Below are 26248 nucleotides of genomic sequence, written 5' to 3'. Positions count from 1 at the left end.
TTATACAGAAATAGGAGGCAATACCACTGTGCCATACTTGCAAGAAAGAGTCTTTGGTAACGGGTTTGTTTGCTCTGAGGACTGTTTTTTTCATTGGTTTTTAGCGACGTAGCAGGTGATCCAGGGCCCCTTAAGTTACAACAATTCCAAGAGATATATCTGTACCTCAGTATCTACATCTGTTAACCTAGGTCTCGTTTGGCTTTCGTCGGATCTCAGCACAGTGCTGTTGGCGTCTTGATTCGAAGGTCTGATAAGTGTACTTGCTGAAGACGCATTCCCATCTTTTTCTGCGTTCCTATATATTAGGCATTAAAGGCTGCAAGAAATCACAGGTTATTGGAACCATGGTCCTCTTAAAAGTTTGTTATTGAAAGAGAAACACTGTAAAGGCCAAGCTTGCCACCACAGTGTGTCTGTCTTCGGTGGGAAAATCTCTGGGGGCAGAAGTTATGTTTTGTGTGGCTTCCTGTGAATCCTCCTTATGTACTTTTCCCCCTTCCTATCTCTTAAAATTCAAACTTCGAATATAATAGCAAAATTCTGGAAAACTATGTAAGAATAGGTCAAGAGTCTTAGTCAAAGCTATAGAAAAAAATTTATGTACAAGGGTGTTTAGTGCATTTATAAAAATAAAGAGTTATGTTTAGTAACAGTTGGATGGTTAAATAAATTATGGCACATCCACAGTGGATATTATGGATCCAGTAATAGAGACTCCTCATGGTATAATTAGTAGGCTATTACCTGCACATATACACATATAAATATATACATGTATATATACACACATGTATAGATAAAACATGTAGATAAATGTCTTCATATGTATTTCCACATCAAAACATTGTTTTTACTTTTGTAATCAGAAAAAAACCAGAGTCTTTTAAGTAAATTCAACTACAACCATATTTTCTTGCCTCAAATTTAATTGCTGTTTTTGTGCCTAGAATCAAAAGGAATTTTTTGAGCTGCAAGAAAATTTAGAGGTCATTCATTCCAACAGAAACCACCACAATCCATTTCTTCCTCCTACACACATTCCCAGTGCTAAAAGTATCTTTACAACATACAGAGTATTGTGTCATAAAGTCTTCTGTTAATCTTTTCGGTTGATGGGCAGCTCACTGCCTCAGAAGGCCAACCCGTGCCACTGTACAAAAGCCTTTCTTATTAGAAAACTCTTTCTTACATTGAGTTAAAATCTGCTTCACTGTGAGCTCCATTCAGTGATACATGTTTTGCCCTTTGGAAGTATACAGTCCGCTGCATATTTGCCAGGCTAAAGATTGCAGGTTTGTGTACTATTTCTTTCTATGGCACTGGTCTGCTTGCCTTCTGTGGACATGAGTCCATGGTTTTCTGGACTGAACACTGCATTTAAGATGTGGTTAAACCAGTTCAGGTTACCAGTCCCTACTTTGGTCATTATACTCACATCAATGCAAGATAATACTCTTCTATTTTCTAGTAACCCTGTCAGTATAGCTTGAAATTTTGCTATTGGTCTTTTTTTTTTTTTTTTAATGTTTATTTTTGAGAAAGACAGAGAGTGCAGGCAGGGGAGGGGCAGAGAGAGCGGGAGACAGAAAATCTGAAGAAGTCTCCCACTGTCAGCACAGAGCCCTACACGGAGCTCAAAACCCATGAACCAAGATAATGACCTGAGCTGAAGTTGGGATGCTTAACTGACTAAGCCACCCAGGCGCCCCAGTCTGTTTTTTTTTTTCTTTTTTTTTTTTAACATGAACTAAGATAATTACTTTCTTCTATTTGATGTAATTAATTTTATTTCACTTTATCTTTATCCTTATTAAATTTTACTTTGTTAGATTTAACATATTCTGATTTGTTGAAATTTTTTGAACTGTTGCTTTTTTCATTTAATGTATTAGCTCTTCTAGCTTTGTGACACTCACAGATTTAATGTCTTCTCTATATATACCAAATTCATCAGATCATACAAACATCTCTACCAGTACATATTTGTCTGTCTTATCCCAACTCTTCCCCGTAGTAACTATGTGGACAAGTTACTGAATTTTCTGCCTCAGGTTTATCATATGTAAAAAGAAAATTAATAATAGTATCACCTGAAAGGGTTGTTATGGAAATTAATATAGTGAAGCACTTAGAATTATATCTGGCACAAAATACACGGTAGCAGGTGGAAAGTCATTGCAGGATGGTTGTGCTAATAGTTGGGGAAAGAAGCTAGATGCGAAGCAAAGGAGAACAAGGGCAGACTGGAACTCACAAGGACAAATGATCCCTTATCTGTGTCTCGTGGCCTCCGACTTTGATAAGCAGCTAATTTGCAGACGAAGCTGGCACCCTTTGCCATGGGACTATATATGTGTGGCTTAAGAACTGGAAAAATGACTGAGGAGCTCCAACAGGAGTGGCAGGTGTTGAAGGTCTGGCAGCCTCCCCACCCTGCAAGGTGAGCCAGGCAGTCACCAGCAAGTGCATCGTGTTAACAGCACATGGCAACACTAGACTCCTCTGACGCTTGGTGGGTGCCGCCATACTTCGGCCTCCGGCTCACGTGCAGGGTCTGTCTTCTGTAGCCAGCTCTAACCCACGAGCATACAGAGAAAGTGGTTCTGACAAATGTAGTTCCAGCTTAGCTGTGTTTGACAAAGTACACAGTCACTGCAGGGGACAAGCCCTTCCAGACAATAAAAGAAATTATAAGCTACTTTATATCATATAGTATGCAATATTTATACATAGAGGATCACTTAAAAACTGTTAATAAAGCTATAAAAACCAAGAGGTTAGTAGTGGTACAAGAGTAAATGGAGCAGTGGAACAAAACAGAGTTCAGAAATAAGCCCTCTTCGGGGCGCCTGGGTGGCGCAGTCGGTTAAGCGTCCGACTTCAGCCAGGTCACGATCTCGCGGTCCGTGAGTTCGAGCCCCACGTCGGGCTCTGGGCTGATGGCTCAGAGCCTGGAGCCTGTTTCCGGTTCTGTGTCTCCCTCTCTCTCTGCCCCTCCCCCGTTCATGCTCTGTCTCTCTCTGTCCCAAAAATAAATAAACGTTGAAAAAAAAAAATTAAAAAAAAAAAAGAAATAAGCCCTCTTGTGTGTGGGAATTTCATCTTTGTAGAAAATCCATCCAGATCATTGAAGAAAAGTTAGATTAGTTACCAGAGGATACTAGGAAAACTGTTCATTAGGAAAGAGTCATGGCTAGTTTGCTGGATCCCTGCTAAATACCAAAAAATGATCTTACATAGAACATGCTTTAAATATAAAAAATGAAATAAAATCATGAAAAAAGTCGGAAACGTTTGTTCCCAACTCTGGGGGTGAGGACGCATGGCACAAACCCCAGAAATCATAGAAGGAAAAGATAAAACACTTCAGCCACTTGAAAATGGAAAACATCCGCAAGGGGGAAAAAAAGAACACTAAAGTAAAAGGTGGTATGCTGGGAAAACATATTTGCAATTCATTTGATAGTAGAATAACTGAAATTTGAAATTAAGGAACAAAGGCTAAGCTAAAATAAGTAAAGGCAGTTCACTGAAAATAAAGTTGGACAATACTGTAAACACATGAAAACTAAATGTTTGACCCACTCATAGAGAAATTATGTAAATTAATAATCAAATATTATGTTTTACTATCAGATTACTTCAGATTTTAAAAATTTATATTCTGGTGTGGGCAGGGATGTAAGGATCTAGTCATACAGGAGGGGTGAGAGTGTTGTTTGATGTGGGGGGTAAAGCTCATTGGGAAAGAACCTATTGAAATACGAAGTTCACATTAATTTTGCTCCAGTAGTCCTGCTTTTCGAACTGTCCTGCAGGTATACTCCACCAGGTGAGAAAGAGGGATGAAAAAGATGCCTCTTGCCTCCACATTGTCGACCTTCTTTGCCCCTATATTGAATAATTGAGATTAAGTGCTGCATGTACCTTTTCGGTCACGTCTCCTGCTGAACCACTTAGCAGGTCTATACCTGCTTACTATGCATTTTCACTTACATGTCCTTCTCTTCCTGTCCCTTCTGCATGCGATTCCTCATTCCTTTTTTTATCCCTAACAAACTCTTAACTAGGTTTTCAAGGTGTAGCGTAGATATCACTGTCTGTGAGTTCTCTCCAACACTAAGGCAGAATTAATCGATCCTTAAGTATACTCACGATACTTCCTTGTCCTAATAGTCTACAGGAAATATTAATGCCCTAGAGTTTAGTTTCACGTTTGGGTTACAGTATACACTCAACAAATGTTTGTTGAATGATACAGAATGAACAGCTTAGCTCTTGTCATATTTAAAATTAGTTGTGTAAACATCTTTTTCCTCTATATTGTGCAGTTCCTCAAAAATCAAGGCCAAATGGATTGTTTTTAATACAGCTTTTTTTTAATCATAAAAATAAAATGTGGATATGGCAAAATGAATTAAACAAAAAAAAAAAAAAACGGAGAAGAAAAATTTCTCTGGATTCCACATCCAGTCTCACTTCCCAAAGATAACTATTATTCAACAGTTCTTGAGGTATCCTTTTAGAGGTTTTCAGGGTATAAGCAAACATGTAAAAATATATATTTATAATGTGTATCCTTTTAATAGCCTTTTCCCCCCTCCTCTTCCCACAGATGCAATCATGTATACCTGCTGTTCTGAGACTTGCAATTTTCATCTTACTCTTTATCTAGAAAAGGTTTCCATATGGACACATAAATCCACTGAGGAGTATGTCATTTGCTTAATCAGTACTCTATTGTTAGATATAGAAGTTCGTTCTAGTTTTTGCTGTTATAAACGTTTCAGTGAGTATCCTTTTATATATAACTCTGCTCCCTGTATGAATATAAATAGTCATTTATATTCCTTACAGTAGAATGGCTGGGTCAAGGGGCATGTGCATTTGAGTTATGATCATTTTAGGTAAACAGAGTTAAGTCTAGAGAGCTAACTCTTCACAAAACTTCTCACAGATGGAAAGCTCTGAAAGTTCAGGGAAAAAAGTATTTTAGAAAATTAACTGGTTAGAAACATGAGAATTGAGAATATTCTGAGAAGTAACAAAATATTTAGATAGTACTTGATACGTAAAGTAAGCTTTGAATGAGTAGGCTTTTTAGAAGTCAGTCTTAAATTATTTTGAATTTTTAAGTGATTCAAAATAAACTCAAGAGAATAAATCACTTGATTTTTTTTTCTGTAGGTTAAGAACACAGATAAAAAGTCAAAACAGTTGAAAGTTCTTAGGAAATTAATAGGGATAAAGGTTTCAGAATTTGCTCACCCTTTTAAACTATTATTTCCTGGGGTTCTTAATTCTACCTCTTCACTCTTGATGTGTCCTTATCTACTAAGTAAATGGTGATCAGAATATAGAGATGACACACTGTAGTGTATGAAATAATTCATCCAACAAATACTTGATGCCTCATATGTGCCTTTGCTGTTTTATGTGCCAGAGATACAGCAGTGAATGTATAGAGAACAGTCTTGACATCAAGGAACTCACAAATTGTGTTCACACTCCCCTTGACTTCCAACTGCTGTGTTTTTTGAGTGCCTGTCCGTAAAAATAGGCCCTGTGTATATATATCATCTGTACTTTCCATTCTCTCATCTTTCCTTTATTTTTTTCAGCACTATTCCCACCTGATACATGCATTTGTTTTTTTATCTGTCTCTACCAGTAAGTAGAATATAAGCTTCATAACTGCAGGAACTTTTCCTTTTAACTACTCTCACCTCCCTAGCACCCAGTACGCAGTGTAAGAGACACTCAATAAATATGTGTTACGTAAGAACAAAGTTGGCTATTTGCATCTGTACTCTGATGCTCTTAGGTCTTAGTTTGTTTTTCCAGCCTTATTGAGATCTAATTGACATACAGTGTTGTGTAAATGTAAGGTGTACAGAGTGATTATTTAATACATCTATCTTAATTGTAATATGATTACCACCCGTAGTGTTAGCTAATGCCTCCATCATGTCACGTACTTAACCATTTCTCTTTTGTGAGAACGTTTAAGATCTCTCTCAGCCACTTTCAGGTATATGATACAGCATTGTTGACTGTAATCTAATCCTCTACATTAGATCCCCAGAACTCACCTTCCAACTAGAAGTTTCTACACGAGTATGGCCTTTGAAGATTCCACTTACGGATATCGTACAATCTTTGTCTTTTCTTGTCTGACTTACCTCACTTAGCAAAGTTCCCTCAAGGTCCATCCATGTTGCAAATGGCAGGAAATCATCTCTCTTAGGGCTGAATAGTATTTCTGTGTGTGTGTATGTGTGTGTGTATGTGTGTGTGTTTTATACATACCATGTCTTCTTTATCCATTCATTACTTGGTAGACACATAGGTTATTTCCATATCTTGGCTATTGTGAAGCTTAACGGTGCAATAAACATGGGAATGCGGATATTTCTTTGATACACTGTTTCCATTTCCTGTGGATGCATACCCAAAAGTGGGATTACTGGATCATAAGGCATTTTTATTTTTAATTTTTTGAGGAATCTCCATAGTGTTTTCCATAACAGCTGCACCAGTTTACATTCCCACCAATAGCACGCAACATCTCTCTTGTTTTTTTGATGACAGCCATTTTAACAGATGTGAGTTGAAATCATTATGGTTTTGATTTGCATTTCCCTGATGATTGGTGATGTTGAGCGTGTTTACATGTGCCCGTTCATCATTTGAATGGTTTTTCTGGACAGATGTCTATTTAGTTCTTTGGCCCACTTTTTAATTGTTTCATTTTTGTTATTGAGTCATATGAGATCTTTATATATTTTCTATGTTAACCCTTTATCATATATGCAATTTACAAATATTTTCTCTGATTCTATAGGTTGTCCTCCATTTTGTGTGTGTGTGTGTGTGTGTGTGTGTGTGTATGTGTATGTGTGTGCATGTGTGTGGTTTTACTCTGCAGAAACCTTTTAGTTTGGTGTAGTTCCATTTATTTATTTTTGCATTTGTTTTCTGCACTTTGGTGTCATAGCCAAAAAATCATTGCTGAGGCACAAGTCAAGGAGCTCTTTCTGTGTTTTCTTCTAGGAGTTTTGCAGTTTCAGGTGTTAAATGGTAGTTTTTAGTTGTGTCATTTTATCATTTCTAATTATATATATTTTTAAAATTTTTTTCATGTTTTATCCATTTTCTGAGAGAGAGAGAGAGAGAGAGAGAGAGAGCAGGGGAGGAGCAGAGAGAGAGAGGGAGACACAGAATCCAAAGCAGGCTCCACAGCCTGGAGCCTGATGTGGGGCTCGAACTCATGAACCATGAGATCATGACCTGAGCTGTAGTCAGACGTTTTAACTGACTGAGCCACCCAGGCACCCTCTAATTATATTTTTAAGGCACTCCCTGATCATCCTATATAAAATTTCAGATTGCTCCCTTTTCCCGTATCATTTCCCCTTACTTCACCTTTACTCCACAGCACCCAACTTCTAACATACTATGTCATTTCCATAGGCATTCCCCAACTTAGAGAATAAGCATATACCATATAAGCATAAGGGCAGTAATTTTTGTGTATTTTAGTTATTCTATCTCTGTATCTATGGTGGGACCACACCTACTTGTTTCAGAATTAAGTATCTGTTAAATAAAAGATTGAATTATTTGATTCCAAGAGAGACAGCTGAAAAAGAACGATTTTATACGGTCTTGCAAAAATGGGAACAGGAGAAGAGACCTACTTTATTTCTTGGTTGAGGCTCCAGGCTTAAATTCAGAATTCAGTTAGTGCTAGAAGATCGCTCACAGTGAATGCGTGAAGGAGTTGATGAAGCAGGAAGAAAAGGCCCAGGACCTTTGAAATGAGATGTGAAAAGTGAGGGCGTCAGGGCAGTGGACGTGCTTTCAGTAGAGGCAGAGGTTGAGATGCCCACAAGAAGGAGAGCAGAAACCATGCACGCCAACTAGTGCTGGAAGTTTTGGTGCACCTGGGACTGTGGTTCTGAAGCTTGCGCTTGCGTCAGAATCACCTGGAAAGCTTGTAAAACAAGATTGCTGGGTTCTGTCACCAAAGTCTGATTAGTCGTGTTGAGTGGGGCCTAAGAATCTGCACTTGTAACAAGTTTCCAGGTGATGCTGATGCTCCTGGTCTAGGGAATCACACTCTGAGAACCCCTGACACCTGTGAATCAGTAAACCATTATGGAAGAAGTTAGGGATCAAGGAATTCCTTGCACTGACAAGGGATAGCCAGTACACCTTGAGGTCGGGCGGGCAAGTCATTGCCAAGTGCCTGTTCATGTGATCCAGTCTCCTCAAATGGTATACTGGAGGACCAAAACCATGGTCTCCCTGTTTTCTGATTGCTCTTAGGATGTCCCACAGTGTCACAGTGCAATCCAAATGTTAGACAGTAGGGACACACACATACACAGAGTGAATATCACTTTCACCATGAAGCATTTTTTTCAGTGTCAAAACTATGTACTTTGAAACATCCTTGCCTTTTTTTTTCCCTGCAGCAGAGGGAGCTACAGCCCAAATTGTATTTATGTGACAGTAACACATAATGTTATTTTCCTTTTTCGTCCTTTTCCTTTAGTCTTCTTTATTTTAACTTTAAAAATCCACTGTATTGAAGTATTTTAGATGTGCAGTTCATTGTCTTGGGCAAATATATAAGCCTGGGTAACGACCACCCCAGTCACTCTGGAACATTTCCATCCTAGTCTTGCCGTGATGGTGGTTTTCACCCCACCTCCAACGCTTAGTGCTTTTGATCACTGTAGGTTGCCTGTCTGGCACTTCATATAATTGGGATCATGTAGTATGCACTTATTTGGGTCTACTAACTTTTTCAGCGTAATGTTTTTTAGATTAATCAGTGTTGTTGCATGTATCACTTTTTTCTTTGGTAAGTAGTATTCTGCTGTATGGATATACTGTGTTTTGTGTATCTGTTCTCTATTTATTTTTTTGGTTGTAAAACTTGAGTTTATTTATAGAAAAACACATGGTACCATATAATTTTTCTCCTGAGGAAGTCTTAGCATATATACATGGTTACGCTGTTTAGAACAGCCCCAACCAAAATAATGCCCTGGCATATTATTTTTTTAGTATGTATGTATTTTAAGTTTTTACTTAAATTCCAGTTAGTTAACATATAGTGTAATATTGGTTTCAGGAGCAGAATTTATTGATTCATCATCTACATACAACACTTAGTGCTCATCACAAGTGCCCTCCATAATGCCCATCACCCAGTTAGCCCATCCCCTGCCCATCTTGTTTCCAGAAACCTTCAGTTCTCTATAGTTAAGAGTCTCAGGGCGCCTGGGTGGCTCAGTCAGTTGAAGGACCCACTCTTGATTTTGGCTCAGGTCATGGTCCCAGGGTGATGGGATTGAGCCCTGCATGGAGCCTGCTTGAGACTGACTCTCTCTCTCTCTCTCTCTCTCTCTCTCTCTCTCTCTTTCTCTGTGTGTGTGTGTGTGTGTGTGTGTGTGTGTGTGTGCCCCTCTACCCCTGTTCACACTCTGTGTCTCTCTAAAATTTAAAAAAAAAATTAAAAGAACCTCTTTTTTTTAATTTAAAAAAATATTTTATTCATTTATTTTTGAGAGAGAAGGAGAGTGCAAATGGGGGAGAAGGACAGAGAGAGAAGGAGACACAGAATCCGAAGCAGGCTCCAGGCCCTGAGCTGTCAGTACAGAGCCTGACGTGGTGCTCAAACTCATAAACCATGAGATCATGACCTGAGCCAAAGTCGGATCCTCAACTGACTGAGCCACCTAGGTACCCCCCCCCCCCGAAAAAAAGAGTCTCTTATAGTTTGCTTCCCTCTCTTTTTTTCTCCCCTTCCCCTATATTCATCTGTTTTGGTTCTTAAATTCCATGTATGAGTGAAATCATATGGTATTTGTCTTTCTCTGACTTATTTTGCTTAGCATTATACTCTCTAAATCCATCCACGTCATTGAAAATGGCAAAATTCATTCTTTTTTATGGCTGAGTAATATTCCATTGTGTGTGTGTGTGTGTGTGTGTGTGTGTGTGTGTGTGTGTGTGTGTATATATACACCACACCTTCTTTATCCATTCATCAATCAATGGATCTGTCTTCTTTTTGATGGCATTAATCATGTGCTTTTGAAAGGAATCAGGGAAAGAAGAGGAATTATGTTTGTTTGCCATTTGATTACATGTATCTAGCTCTTAATTTTTTTCTTTCTAGGAATTTTTTAATTCTTCCCTTAAAAGTAATGGTATCTAATTTGCTGTTATCAAATAAACAATTATTACCAAATAGTTTGCCATTATTAAATAAAATATTTAAATATTTTAATCTTGTTGCTTCTTAGAGATGGTAAAGAAGAACACATAGCAGTCAAAATTTGTGGCACTGGTCTTCCTGTCAAAACTCAAGTAAATATCGTTGCCTAAAGTTTGTTATTCAAAATTTGAAATGCCTTTTAAAAATTTCTAGTGAGACTTCCAGTTCTCCCTTTGCAAATAATTTTACTAATCAAGTTTTTTCTTGATATTTTAGCTACGTTTGCTAATTAGCTGCTCTTTCTAGAGAGAATATTTTAGAATGATAAAACTAGTAATACATGAGGAGAGTAATAGACTTGTGACCAGGAAATATACCAGAATGCTAATAGTAGCATCTAGGAGGTAAGTATGTATGGGTTTCACTGTAAAATTCTTTCAAAGTTTCTGAGGTGTGAAGGTTTTATAGTAAAATACTAGATCGGGGAGGAGGGGAAAGCTAGTGAATTGTTGCACAGGACAGATATTGTTACAAATGTTGCTATCCTGTCCTCTGGTAGTTCTGGTTTTGCTTTTTATAGCTCCTGTTATCTGCCTGCGCCTGTAAAGTTATTCTCAGTATAAGCAAATGAAAGCCCAGTTAGCCAGCTATCAGACTATTAAAGCTTATCCCCTAGTGAACAAGGTTTTGAAGTAGGTTCAAAGACAGTTCTGATAATGGTTTTGTCAATAAAGCATCAAGGGTAGTATGACTTTTAAGTTCATAAGCAAAAGTGTCTAAGTAGTATATTTGAGAGAGAGGCAGGAATCAATGAGATGATTGGGGTGAGGATTGTTAGCCTAGGAAAAAATAATTCAAGAGGGAAGTCTGGGAAAACAGAGCCACTGTTCCCTTCCATTTATCTTTTATCTTGTCTGTAACTGGATCCTAAAGTTAACCTCTGCCATGAGAGAAGGACTGTTTTTCCAGCTGGATGAGGAAAGTAGCATATGAGGTCTCCTGTTCTGTGCTGTTCTCTGCTCTGACAGCTGATTTGCAAACTAAGTACAATTCAAAAGTATTTATTAAGTAACCGCTCTCTTTCCAGAATTGTGCGATTTGGGAATTAAAGCATATGAAACATAATACCGTATGAGGAACTTGCAGGCTAGTTAAGAAATCTCTTCCTTCTGGCAACGGGCAATTTCAATAAAAGTACAGAGTATATAGTCAAGTACCAAATAGAATAGAAGTCTTTTAGATTCAAAGAAGGGAACTTTGGCTTGGGCTAGAGCAGTCATGAAGAAAGTTTGAGATAATGCTAAATGATATCTGATATGTTAATAGGTGAGGCAAAGCAGAAAGTCATTTCATGAAAAGAGATCCAGCTTGAGAAAAGAAATGCTACCTCTCTTTAAAAAGACAGTAAGAGGGGCGCCTGGGTGGCGCAGTCGGTTAAGCGTCCGACTTCAGCCAGGTCACGATCTCGCGGTCCGTGAGTTCGAGCCCCGCGTCGGGCTCTGGGCTGATGGCTCAGAGCCTGGAGCCTGTTTCCGATTCTGTGTCTCCCTCTCTCTCTGCCCCTCCCCCGTTCATGCTCTGTCTCTCTCTGTCCCAAAAATAAATAAACATTGAAAAAAAATTAAAAAAAAATAAATAAAAAGACAGTAAGAGGGGCTCCTGGGTGGCTCAGTCAAGGTTAGGCGTCAGACTTCACCCCAGGTCACGATCTTGCGTTTCATGAGTTCAAGCCCCGCGTCGGGCTCTGTGCTGACAGCTCAGAGCCTGGAGCCTGCTTTGGATTCTGTGTCTCCCCTTCTCTCTCTGCCCCTCCCCTGCTTGTGCTCTCTCTCTGTCTCTCAAAAAAATGAATAAATATTAAAAATAAATAAATAAATAAAAAGACAGGAAGAAAACTAGACTGACTAAAGAATATTCATTAGAAGTAATGGGAGATAGGCTTCTAAAATCAAAATCAGGGAAGCAACTGTATGGATGAACATTGAGAACATCATGTTAAATGAAATGAGCCAGTCACAAAAAGACATACTGTTAGGATTCCACTTACATGAAGTACCAGTGACCAAGCTGATTGATAGGAAGAAAAAGGAGAAGGTGGTTACCAGGTGCTGGGGGTAAGGGAAGGGGGAATGTTGCTTTCAAGGGTATAGAGTTTCAGTTTGGCAAGGTGAAAGAGTTCAGGAATCCGTTTCACAATAGTGTGAATATAGCAACACAGCTCAGCTTAAAAATGGTTCAGATGGTAAATTTCTTTGTCTCTTTTTTAAAGTGGACACACAGTGTTCCCATTCGTGTCAGGTGTGCAACATGCTGCTTCAACAGGTCCCTGTATGCTGTGCTCACCGCAAGTGTAGCTGCCATCTGTCACCATACCGTGCTGTTACAGTACCATTGCCCACATTGCCTGTTGTGTACCTTTTATCCACATTATCCATTTATTCATTTTATAACTGGAAGCCGGTTTCCCTCTCCCCTCCCCCATTTTACCCATTCCTCCACCACCTTCCCTTTGGCAACCATCAGTTTGTTCTCTGTGTGGGTCTGTTTCTGCTTTTTGCTTGTTTATTCCTTTATTTATTTATATTTATTTTTGATTCCATAGATGAGTGAAATCAGAGGGCATGTATCATTCTCTGACTTATTCCACTTAACATAATACCCTCCAGGCCCATCCATGCTGTCACAAATGGCAGGCTCTCATACAATGGTAAATTTTATATTGTGTGTTTTCTTACCACAATAAAAAAAAAAAAGAAGCAATGGCACACTAAAAAGGGAATCATAAGATAAAATGCAAAGCATCTACACTTTAACTCCAACCTCTTCCTTCAATCCTTATAACCTATACTGAAATTAAAGGAAAACAAATATGGCAGGAGAAAATTAGAGCCCTAAAGGAAGAAAAGTAACTTATTTTAAATGACTGTAAGGATCCTAAGAAATTACATATCAAGGTGCTACTGCAAATGTAATATTATAATCAGTATTCTTTCAGGAATGATGGAGGGAAACAACAGAATAGATAGCTAATTTTAAAGAAGGGGAAAAGTTGGATTGAGGAAAATAAAAGTAGATGGATTTAATGTCCCATTTTCACGAAATTCTAGAAAGTCATGATATGAAGACTCTGGAGAAGAATTAGTAATCAAGAAAAACCAGAAAGGCTTCCTCAGAACAAGTTCTTGGTCCACCAACTCTAATGTCCTTTGTGGATTGGTTTAATCATAGAGGATTAAGTGATTCCATGAACATAGGTACATGGAATTCAGCAAATTATTTGGCAAAGTATCTCAAAATGGAAGAGCAGGCCTCTTCCTCTAAGATGAAGTCACAAGGTTCAGAATTTACCCTTCCACCCAAAGCAAACAGATAAATAATATAGGATACAGTGGCTTTCAAAACACCGGAGAGGAGGCAGTGAAGGGATGTGATCTCTGAGAGATGGGAGACAAACGAGCAGCCCAGGGTTTGCCCCAGCTTGCCGCGTCCATAAGTTTCTGGGCCACAGCATAGGGCGGGGTACCTGAGGCACAGTCTCCCTAAGGAGTTGGAATTGTGAGTCCAAGGAAACTAAGATAGCTGGTGTTCACAGGAGAGAGCTGCACAGAGAGAACCCGGGAGAATCCCCAAGAGTATTCAGCAGAGGAAAGAAACAATGCCTGAGTTTGGGGGAAAGAATCATCTATGAGGGTTAAAGGGAACAGCTTACGGTGATCACACAAGGCTCAGGAACAGTCAGTGCCTATTCCCAATAGCCTGGCTGGAAAATCTCATAATTTCACAGGGCACTGAGTAGAGTACTTGGGACAGTCCTGCCTCAGTAGTGGGGAACAATTTATTGCTTCAGATCTACGTAATAAATCACAGACGTAAGTCCTGAAGGAATCAAGCTGTTTCCAAGTAACTTAACTATATATCTGGACAAAACTCAAGATTTATAGGAATACAAAATTATCCATCAACCAAAAGGTAAAACTCCTAATGTCTGGCATCCAGCCAAAGATACCATGTGTACAGTAAGGCAGGAATGGTCAACAATGAAAATAATCAACTGAAACTAAGAATTCATATAGCTGTTAGAATTAGCAGATGACATTAAAACAGTTGTTTTGATTATATTCCATATATTCAAAAACTTAAGTAGAGACATGGAAGATATAAAAACCCAAATCAAACTTCTAGAAATGGAAACTGCAATGTCTGTGTTGAAAAAAATACCATATAGAATTAATAGTAAATTAGACATTGTAAAAGAAAAGATTAGTGAACTTGAAGACATTGCAATTAAAATAAAAATGAAATGAGCAAAAAAAAGAGAATCTTATAAAAATGCAGAGAGTATTGGTGAGCTGTGTAACAACTATAGGTGGCCTAAAATATGTGAAATTGAAGTTTCTGAAGGAGAGGATAGAGAAATGGATTTAAAAAAATATATTGGCCCAAATCTTTCCAAACTTGATGTAAACTCTACACCCACACATCCAAGAAGCTGAATAAACTCCAAGGACAAGAAACATGAAGACTACTTACTTCACTAAGGCACCTTAAAACCAGTTGTTAATGAAAAGAATCTGAAAAGCAACCAGAGGAAAAAAGACAAGTTAGGTAAAAAGGAGCAAATATAAGAATGGCAGCCGGGTGCTCTTTGGAAACAAGACTAATATTCCTCATATATATATGGTTTTAGCAAATCAAATCTAACAACCTATTAAACAGGTAATACATCGTGACCAACTGGATTTATTTATCCCAGGCATGGAGATTTGATTTAACATTTGAAAATCAGTGAGCTGAAAAAGAAAAACATATGATCACTTCAATAGACCTAGAAAAGTTATTTGACAAAATTGAACTTCCTTTCCTGATAAGACTCTTAGCGAACCAGGAATGGATAGGAACTCCCTCAACCTGATAAAGGGCATAAGGGAAAAACCTACAGCTGACCTCATACTGAAAAACTGAATGTGTTCCTCCTAAGATCAGGAATAAGATAAAGATGTCTGCCTGTTCTCTTCACTTCTATTTAGTCTTGGACTGGAGTTTCTAGCTAGTATAGTCAGCCAAGAAAAAGAAACAAAAGATATCCAGACTAGAAAGGAAGAAGGAAAACAATCATTTTTTTCGTAAAAAAAAAAAACAAAAAAAAACCCTGTGATTATCAACGTAGGAAATTCTAAGGAGTTCTCAGAAAGTTACTAAAATTAATAAGCATTTAGCAGAGTTGCAAATGCAAGATTAAGATGTCAGAATTAATTATGTATATACTAACAATAAACAATCAAATTGAAACTTAAACCACTTAACAATAGTGTAACGTTATAAAATATTTAGGGGTGAACCTTGACAAGACACGTAAAAGACCTGAACACTGGACACTAAAACTCAGTGCTGAAAGAAATTAAAGATCTAATTAAATGGAGAGATTCACTTGGGTGATGGACTCAGTATTGTTAATTCTCCCCAGATTGATCAATCTGTAGATTAAATGAAATCCCATTCGAAATCTCAAGAGGCTTTTTTATAGAAATTAATAAGCTGTTTTTAAATTTAACGTTGAAATGTGAAGAACCTAGAATAACCAAAACAAGTTTGAAAAAGAACACGGTTGAAAGCCTAACACTTCCTGGTTTCAAGACTTACTATAAAGCTATGATAATCAAAACACAGTGATATTGGTATAATGCTAGGTAAATATATCAATGGAACAAAATAGAATCCAGAGAAAACCTGAGATATATTTGAGCACCTGAGTTTTGACAGGTACAAAGGCATTGTGATGAGAAAAAAACAGGCTTTTCAACGAAAGGTGCTAGAATAATTTCTGTATGCATAAACAAAAAAATCTGTTCAAGGGGCGCCTAGGTGGCGAAGTCGTTTAAGCGTCTGACTCTTGGTTTCGGCTCAGATCACGATCTCACAGTTTGTGAGTTCGAGCCCCACGTCAGTCTCTGCTCTGACAGTGGGGTAGCCTACTTGGGATTCTCTCTCTCCCTCTCTGTTCCCCCCCCCCCGTCTTTCTTTCAAATAAATAAACTTCAAAAAAAGTCAGTTCAAGATGGATCATAGTCCTAAATTTAAAACCAACAACTTTTAGTAGAAAACGTAGAAGAAAATCTTTGTGATCTTTGGCTAGGCAAAGATTTCTTAAATAACTACACCAGAAGCATGATACCTAAAAGAATGACTTGATCAATTGGTCTAAAAATTTTTATATATCTACTTTTTGAAAAATGTTTTTAAGTTTATTTATTCTTGAGAGACAGAGCATGAGCTAGGGAGGGGCAGAGAGAGACTCAGAATCTGAAGCAGGCTCCAGGCTCTGAGCTGATCCAGACTCTGAGCTGTCAGTGCACAGCCTGATGCGGGGCTCTGACTCACAAACTGTGAGACCATGACCTGAGCCAAAGTCAGATGCTAACCGACTGAGCCACCCAGGCGCCCCTAAAATTAAAAAAATATCTACTCTTTGGAATATGTTTGAAAGAGTATGAAAGAAAGCAAAGGAATGAGGAGATACGGCACACACTTGCAAAGTATGTAACTCACAAGAGACTTCTATCTGGGCTATATGACAAATTCTAAAAACTCAAAAATAAGATAACATGCAACCCAGTTTAAAACCTGGCAAAAGAACAGATACTTCATAACAGATACAAGGATGGTAAATATGTTCATGGAAAAAATGCGTAACATGATCAAGTACAAATTAAAACTGTAGTGAGATACTACTATACATGCATTAGACCATCAAAATAGACCCACACCTGAAGAAATGTTGCCCTTCACTTTCAGACTTTGGACTTGTAGGGAGATGTAAGGTGTGGAGCATCATTTGAGGAGAAAGTCAAAAAAATCATGGAGATCCTGATTACTGGGGAAAAAATTGGCACTCAAGTCTTCTGCCAACCCAGAAAATCCTCTCCACAAATATAGCAGCAAAAGAAACCATTTAAAAAAATATTTTTATCGTTTAATAAGCGCTAAACCAGATTGCAATTTGCATCACAGGCAGATTGCAAAGACAGAAAATCTCACCTTCCCATATAACCAGGCGGATACAATCCATTATATACATGTTCTGAAGATAAGTGATAACTAGTCCTTAAATAAGAGTACTCTCTCCACAGCACCATTTGCCATACATAGTTCGTTCTAAATTCACGTGGTAATTGGGGTGTCCATCTATGTTAATTAGTTGTCTTTATCCAAAGGAAAAATCATATACTTCCTTCTCTGTGACACGGGGTAGTAAAGCTTTGGAGAAAAGGCACCTAAGCTAGCTTCCCACAGTGATAGAGACATTGGGGTGCATCTTCCTCGACGTTTACATTACAAAAGCAGGCCTTTAGAAAAAACTAAATTGTAAAGCTGGCTTTTAAAAAGATGTACCTGTGTTTCAGAGGGACAATTAAAAGTTTTCTCAAGGCAGTGATCTAAGAAAAAGGGAAAGAAAGATAAGGTACCAGGAAAAACTTAACATTTCGTTATTAACCTTTACAAAACCTTTGCAACCCAGATTGTGTTGTACTGCTGAATTAACCATCCTTTGTCGCTGTCTTCCTCTGGGCTTTTTGTTATAGGAGCAGACCTCCTTTGCTTATGCTTATCCTATAGGATACCTAACCTCTGCATCCTAACTTATGCAGCCCCTAAAGGCAGAGGAAGAGGAGTCCCTCCCAGCTCCCTTATATCTCAAGATAAAGCCTAAGCCATTGCAGTGATCAGAAATGTCTGTTTTCTTCAGTTTATCCTTAAAAAAAAAAAAATGCATGTTTATTTTGCACTTGAATTTGTAATGTACCCACATTAGTTTTAATATTCTTTTTCTTCCCCACCCCTTCCCCCTAAGGAAAAAAACTTTAAGATTTGAGAAAAGATGTGGGGAAGAGCAGAGAGGGGCAGGTCTTTTGGAGAGATTAATAATGGCATGTTTTAATGTGTTACCTTTTAGAATATAATTTCCACTGAGTATCTTCAATTTAATTTGATTTCTAAGCAGTCTGTTCCAAAGACATTATTTAAACATTACTAGTATAAACGAAATGGAAGTTTTAAGTACATTATTTTTTCAAACAGTCTAAGGTTTTTTTTAGAAGTTACATGAGCATATACATGCAAGCCTCTTTGAATTGTAACATCTTCCCATAATATACTAGATATTAGCATAGTTAAGAAGAATAAATGAGTCATCAAGGCTCGGTTGATAAGTAAATAAAGCAGTCAGTAAGCACACATTAACTTGACAGTTGGTTCTGTGAACCTTACCATTTCTCTCTCGACCTTAAATTTGTCTCCTCAGATTTGCTGGACTTTTCTGTCTGTAAAAACGTGCCTGTTTGGTTACTGCCAACATTTGGGGGCACCACCACCTCCACTGAATACCTTGTCTTTAGATAAGAGACAGCTAGAAGAGACATATGTGAACAACATTGAAAATTAGCTCTGGGTGGGGGGGGGGGGTGGCGCCTGGGTGGCTCAATTAAGCCTCCAGCTCTTGATCTCGGCTCAGGTTATGATCTCCCACATTTCACATTTCGTGAGTTCGAGCCCTGTGTCGGGCTTTGTGCTGACAGGGCGGTACCTGCTTGGAATTCTCTCTCTACCCCTCCCCAACTTGTGCCTGTGAATGGGTGCTGTCTCTCTCTCAAAATAAACAAACTTAAAAAAAAAACAAAACTCTAAAAATTAAGCTCCACATCCATTCAAACTGAAATGTACTTAATAGCACCTTTTTATATACCTACAGGCTTTGCCAGTGCTGTTTGTCATCTATTAAAACCATAGTTTAAGAAAAATGCTTAGTAGAGGAAAAATTGTAGTGTGGTAACTAATTTAGAGTGTAGACTTTGCTCAACTTTCGCAGCAAAACTCACTCTTCTCCAATTGTTCTGTTTTCAAAATCCCAGTGAAAAATCCTCTTCTGAATGTGTAATCCAAAGTTGAAAAGAATGTTTAGCTATATTATTTTAATTTCAAACATTGATTTTATTATAAATTTGTGAGAATGTATGTGGTGTGTGTTTATGTGAGTGTGTGTGTGTGTGTGTGTGTGTGTGTGTGTGTGTGTGTCACTGTACGTCTAAGCCCTGCTCTCCAGTCTTACTCCAGACCCCTTGGCCCAAGGAAGCCAGCAGCGTTTAAGGGCCAAAGGTATCCTGGAGGTTGGGGGTGAAAGTTGTATTAGTTCCCAGCACACACTTGGTGGAATAACGGAGTTTGAAACCGCTTCCCACTGAAGGTTTTCCTTTGCTGGTGGTGGCATCACTTTAATCTTCGCCTCTGGCTGCACATGACCTTCTTCCCTGCGCGCGCGCATGCGTGTGTCCAAATCTCCCTGTCCTTTCTCCTGTAAAGATACAAGTCATTGGATTTAGGGCCCACCCTAAATCCAGGATGATTTCATCTCAAGATCCTTGACTGATTAATTCCCAAAGACCCTCTTTCCAAATAAGGTCACATTCAGAGTCTCTAGGTGGACGTGAGTAGGGGGCCACTGTTCAACCCACTACAGTAGTTTTTAATTAAAATCCATTTTTAAAATGATGGTTTAAGAATAATATCACTTTGATTATCTAAAACGTCCGCATTCGTTATTTTCTTGATTTTTTATAACCTGTGTTTATATCCGCTATGTTTCCATAGCGTCTCCCGTGGAAAGGAATCATTTTGCTGGAAACTCTTGAATTTTCTGTCTCAAAGAGTGATGAGGTTAGAGCGAGCCTGATGCATCGGCTCATTTAACAAGAGCCGTGGGATCGTACCGAGCCTAGCATTCCTGGACACGTCAGTGCCCCGAGCTCCACTGTGCTCCTAGTCCCAGAGTTAGCAGACCCGGCAGAGCTTCTTGCTATGCCCAACCAAGTCTGCTTTTTCATTTCCAGTGTCTCTGCCCATGACCTGGTGAATAAATCCGAGTCCGGCAGGTCTCAAGGTGTAGGGACAGGGAGTGAGGCTGGAAGCCTGTGACTGTCCATTCAGCTCTACCAGTTACAAAGTTGGTATACAGTCCCTGTTTATCTCAGTGCTGTGTTTTTACTCTGCCATCTAGAACTGTAATAGTAATCAGAAAAAGATTAATGTGTCTGCTTTTAAAATAGGGATTTCAGCAAAACCACTCTAAAGGAATTCTTCCGTGAAGCCTGATGCTAGGCCCAGCTAGTTATTGCTGAAATGAAGAGTTAGAACCCAGATTTCCTGACTCAGTACAGTTGGTTTTTTTATGCTCACTTTGATAACCCTTTAACAGAATTCAGATGAGAATGTGCTGAACATTATGAGTAAAAGTTATTGTTTGTGTCAGCCCTGTCATTTTGATTTCCAAGTGACCATCATGGCTTGCAGTGCCCGTGGAGAGGTCAGGAGTCTTGCTTTCATATAAACAATGTTACTACCTATTGAGAGCAATTCGAGATTCTTAGACCTCCTGTAAATCCATAGTGTTTCTGAAATTTTTATTTAACACTGCAGTAACTGCTCAAAGTATTAATACTTTGAGTAATACTAAAGTACTAAGTACTTTAATATTATATAATCTATATAATATAATATATAATATTATATATATTATATAGAATATAATATAGAGTATTATATATAATGTATATATTATATATAATATTCTAATATTAGAATTATATTATATATATAATATTATATATAATATATAATTACATTATATATAATACTCTATATTATATTCTATATAATATATATAATATTATATATAATAATATAGAATATAGAATATTATATATTCTATATTCTGTATTCTATTATTATATATTATATTTATAAATATAATATGTAATATATATAATATATAATATATATTAAAATATATTAAATATATTAAATATAATAAAATATAATATATGTAATATATATACTATAATATAGAATATTATATATAATATATATTATATATAATAAAATATAATACAATACAATATAATATATAGAATATATTCTATATTATATTGTATTGTATTAATTATATAATAAAGTACTTAATACTAAAGTATTAAGAGTATATAAAATTCCTTGCTGGGGCGCCTGGGTGGCTCAGCCAGTTAAGCGTCTGACTCTTGATTTTCGCTCAGGTCATGATCTTGAGGTTCCTGAATTCCAGCCCCACATCGGGCTCTGTGCTGACAGCATGGAGCCTGCTTGGGATTCTCTCTCCTTCTCTCTTCCCCTCCCCCATTCTCATGCTCACTCTTACGGTCTCAAAATAAGTAAACTTAAAAAGTCCTTTCTGTGTCCAAATAACGTACTAGTTAGTGCCTCAGTGTCTGCTAATAAATGTGAATTGATTAATTTCTAGTTGTCCTATGAACTGTAATTGGCCAAAACATATGACCAATGTTACATGTGACTCTTAAAAGAACATGAAATACTATGAAGCGGTTGTTTCATCCCGTTTCACAGCACTGTTGTCTGATGTGCTTCAGACAGGTAGGTGGGGCTTGTTTTCTAACCATCTTACTTCCAAAGTCTAGTTGTGCATCTTACTGGATTTTCTCACACACTGCACTCTTCTAGAACTCATTGTGACTGTGTTTCAGATGATGTGAGTGACTGCGTGACTGAGTTTCATTGTGTGATGTTTTTCATCAAAGCTGCTCAAAGTAGGTTATTGGTTTCTTCTGCCACTGTAGCTAGATCACATGATCTTCTTGTTGAATTCTAATCAAAGCTCATTTTTTCTCTCTTTTATTTTCAGATATTTGTATCTGCTCTTCTCCAGTGACGACCTTTTACCTTTAGACCACTGGGTATTCAATACAGAGGCTCATCCTCTGCCCGTGTTACATTTAGCCAACACCACACTTTCAGGAAATCCTGCTGTTCGATGAAAAGCAGCTCCAGAAAGACCATTCTCCCCTGTGTTTTGTTTACATGGACCACTACAGAAATCAGTCTGGAGGGGGGGCTTTTGGAAACCTGGACCTCATAAGTCAACATGGCAGGGTGAAACATGACTGTGCCCCACAAGACTTTTCAACTTGTAGATATCTCAACTTTGAAATGATTCCATTTTATACCTGACCAAAACATATTCTGGTATGTGTAGGAAAGCGACCTGACACGCTTTGTTTCGTAAGGAGATGGTCACATGGGAAATCATGCCTGTTACTACTGTACTGTTTTTAGAGTCCTGGCATCCGGAGACCAGACTGCCTGAGAATAAGCCAAGAATGCGGAGCACCTTGTGGAAGTGAGGGATGGCCTTTGGAACTGATTATACATTTGTTCCTTCCAAAGTGGAGCAGCTTTCGAATCCGATATTTACTCATCGTTTATCCCTTTTTTCTCCATTTTTAATGGAAGGAACTAAAACAAACAACAAAAGAGCAGTGGAACCGCATCAAGAGCAAGAGGTCTGGCAAAAGACAACAAAAGTACCTGTTCCTGTCTCAGTTTTCAGGTTCCCCGTTGGACGATCAGACTGGCAACCATTTCAACTCTCAGTCTATTCCATTGAAATCTCTTGGTTAAATTTGATTTTTTCTGGGGGCATGATCTCACAAAGAATACTCTTCAAGTCTTCGTCTCCATACGGAATCATTGAAACTGTTGTTTATCGAAACCACTACTCACGAGCCTGGGTTTGGGATTTCGTGCATGTTGATCAGTCTAGTGTTGGTAGCATGACGACAAGTGGGGGAAATGCTGCAGTTTGTTGCCTTGAAACCCGTTTTGAGAGAAAGCCTTGGTTTTGTTGGTAGGAGATTTTTTTCCCCAAACCAGCAAATCTACCAAGTGAATTTTATCCACTTTAACCTTCTTACAAATTTAGTAAAATCCCTCAACTTACAACTCTCTGTGGCTTGGCACAATTCGCTATACTATTATGCAGCTCCAAATTTACCTTGATGAGCCAAATTACTTTTACAACCTTATGAAATCAAAAACAAAATACAGTGAAACTTGCTCATACATTCTATCTGAAATGGGAACAGGGGGATCCTGTATTATCTCATCAGATGAGCGAACTTTTCACAAATATTTTATGTCAAAAATAAAATTCAGCTTTTATTTTCTCCAAGGATATTTATAGAAATCCAAAGAATTAATCAGAACCACTTCAAAGTAATTTTTAGTGATAAAAGTGTGGTATAATTAATCATAATAACTAAATTTGGGATATATCTAAGGGAGTTTCTCTTACCATAAATAGATTTTGCAGTGATATTTATTTTTAAAGAAATTACTATTTCTTCATATTTGGGGGGAGGAACTGAAATTTTATCAAGAACTGTATTGTAAGATAAATATGATTGTAAGTTTTCTGTCCCTTGAATTTGTGTCACAGTGCAAGACACTTTTTCTTCTTTACGTTTAATACAAACAGCTTCCATTGACAATAAAAGTTGGGAGCATTATAATCAGTCTAGTATTTACTCTGAACTTGAAGATTTCATGAAACAGTGTTTGTGCAAGAAGCCCACCTTGGAATTCTGAAGGCTTATTTTCTTATTTTGATAGCTTTTCTTTTTCATCTCTTATTAGCACGTAGCAGATTTTAATTGGAGAAAAGATTTAATAAATTAACATAATTAAGTATTTTCTAAGGGTGGTCATCTTACGCCACAAATAGTCCTCACAGTTCAGCAGTCGATCCATAAATGATAACCAAACCCGAGATTTTTCAGGATACATAGGAAATAAGGATGTGGAGCCAGTTGCATTATTTAAGTTTTTAAGAGAGTTAAATTTTAGCACACATTTTGAAATTATAGTATCTTTTACTACTTGAAAAGTTAAAATTTTGAAATGAGAAGGGGAGATGACTAACCTGAGAAAGGGAGAATATTTGGTTCTCAAAAAAACGTTAGCCTTCCTCCTAAAAGTAGCATAAGCCCACTTAGGAGTCACTAAAAAACGTGAACCCCTTGAGGTGGCGAAGACCCAGAGCCGCTGAGTAGATGGCAGCGAGTCTGCCCGTATCCTGTTCAGAAGAGGGCAGAGTAAGGGGCCTTCTTGGTCTCCCAGGAGCTTCTCAAGGAAAGAGAAGACAGAGCCTCCGCCCCCTCGGCTGACTGGGGCTTAAGAGAAGGCAGAGAGGTGCGTGAGTATGGCCCTTTCTGTGCAAGCGAAGAATCCGGAGAGGGGCAGGGGAAGCTTCTGTCGTCTTCACTGCCTGCTCCCTCCCTGTGATGGTAAGACTAGAGCTGACCCCAACGCTTCCATTGTTTTCTTCTCTGGATACCAAAGGCAATTAAAGTCAACTACAAAGGACTTGCCAGTGTCATGTTTTGTTTTTATTACAGATTTTTAAAATTATTTCCTCCAGAATCAATCCTTGTCCTATATTCTACTTAGTTTCCAAGAGTATTTACTTTCTTCCATCCCTCACAGTCCTTTGCATTTCGTAGACCTTATTCCTCAGGTTAAAATACTCATTACACGTCTAAGACTCTCTGCAAAGAACCTAGAGATGCTCCTTTCCAGATGCCTCTTCAGAGAGCTGACACCCCCCTTTGTGCCTTTGGCATAAGTGTGCTGAGTAGGCTGATCAGTTGGCACATGAAAGAAAAAAATGGAGGTTGAACACCCCTCTCCCTTCTGCGTTTCTCTTTTAGAATTTTAGACTCATGCTTTTTTTGTTGAAACTGGTATAAAATTGATAAAACCAAGCGAGTGCGGTCCTAACCAAGAAGTCTCAGCGCAGAAAAACAAGGCCCCGGTCAGAGGGTTCGTTCTTTCTGTCCTGTGTCTGGCACCACCTTACTTCTGTCTTTGAGCAGATGCTTATATGTAAATGTAAAACCTGGATATTGGAGGAGTGTGTTCCTTTTGTGGAATGTTGATCCTCATTCTCCGTGATGTCATCTGAGGCACCCTAGGGTGCCACGCGGTTTGGAATCGGGACCATCAGCTTCTCCTCTCCACTCTCCATTGCCAAAGTCTTTGTCAGAGCCACAGATCTGTCGATAAAAGATTGCGCTTGCCATTCTCATTATGCAGCTTCCCCTCAAGCCTGGATTTCCATGAATGAATGTGTGAGCGAGTGAGAGAATGAGTGTGCAAACACGGAGTACCTTGTAGGTGCCAAGCTTTACGCCAGGCACTCGCGAGCGTCAGACGTTTTGTGATTCCAGTGGCATGCATACCATTTTCACTGTTTCCCAGTCTGAATCATATTACAAAATCCCTAATTTTATATGTCACTTAAAGAGGAAAACAAATGGTTTATAATATATTTTAAGCAACGTGTTACTATATAATACTAAGAGCTATAATTGTAGCTAATAACTAAAGCCTCTTGGAAAATGTTAAAGACATACTTGACTTCTGATGCAACTTTGACTAAAATATTTACTTTCGAAGTAAATTAAAGCATTCTTCTTTTGCTATATTGCCCTAATTATATAATTAAAAATTAATGTTTTATAGAAACGCTGGTTATTTTATATTCACGTACATTTTGTCATGGGTCAAATTTGCAGTTGTACATTGTTTTTGCTCTGCCAACGGCCCTACTGATGGTCCCATGCTGTTGAATATAAAGAAAAATATACTAAAATATTTCTAAGTTCCAAATAATAGTTTCTAGTAATTGTGTTTTGAATTCTTATTTTCCTTTAGGTCTCCTTCCCTTCAAATTGGCTAACTCCTATCTTATCCACCCTTTACATAGATACATACATAAACACAATTATACACAGATTTTTAATATGGTCTGTGTTTGTTGACAAACACTAGCAAACACAGTTGTTAGTAAGTTTTGGCTACACACATTCTAAGCAGAATAGTTGAATAACCAGATTATGATCTGGAGATATTTTAGTGTACTTATTCTGGCTCAAGAACACAGGTGAAGATGATTTTCTGTTAACTTCAGCCCATTCAGATCATGATGGAAACATTCTTTGACCTCTCACGGGTCAGCAAGCTTTTCCGTAAAGGGCCAGATGGCATTTTGGGCTTTCTACACCGTACGGTCTCTCTCTACTACTCAGCTCTGCCATTGGAATGTATGAAAGTTGGTGGAGACATTATGTAAGT

The 26248-nt window shown here is 38.1% G+C and overlaps 1 protein-coding gene across 5 annotated transcripts in view; it reads left to right on the top strand.

Annotated features, from left to right (window-relative positions):
* Nucleotides 1-25783, top strand: part of MAN1A2 (mannosidase alpha class 1A member 2) — a 181046-nt gene extending 155263 nt beyond the window's left edge. For all 5 annotated transcript variants that reach the window (XM_047083549.1, XM_047083550.1, XM_047083551.1 and 2 more), the window contains one exon: nucleotides 21960-25783. In XM_047083549.1, the coding sequence (XP_046939505.1) occupies nucleotides 21960-22092 (133 nt within the window). In that variant the 3' untranslated portion in view covers nucleotides 22093-25783. The remainder of the gene's footprint in view (nucleotides 1-21959) is intronic.
* Nucleotides 25784-26248: the final 465 nt, after the last annotated feature.

This window comes from Lynx rufus, unplaced genomic scaffold, assembly GCF_022079265.1.
Source record: "Lynx rufus isolate CCGP_SWC_20201006 ecotype Redwood Valley unplaced genomic scaffold, mLynRuf1.p SCAF_2, whole genome shotgun sequence".
Lineage (NCBI taxonomy): Eukaryota > Metazoa > Chordata > Mammalia > Carnivora > Felidae > Lynx > Lynx rufus.
The sequence above is the reverse complement of the archived record's forward strand: the minus strand, read 5'-3'. Positions and strand labels throughout refer to the sequence as shown.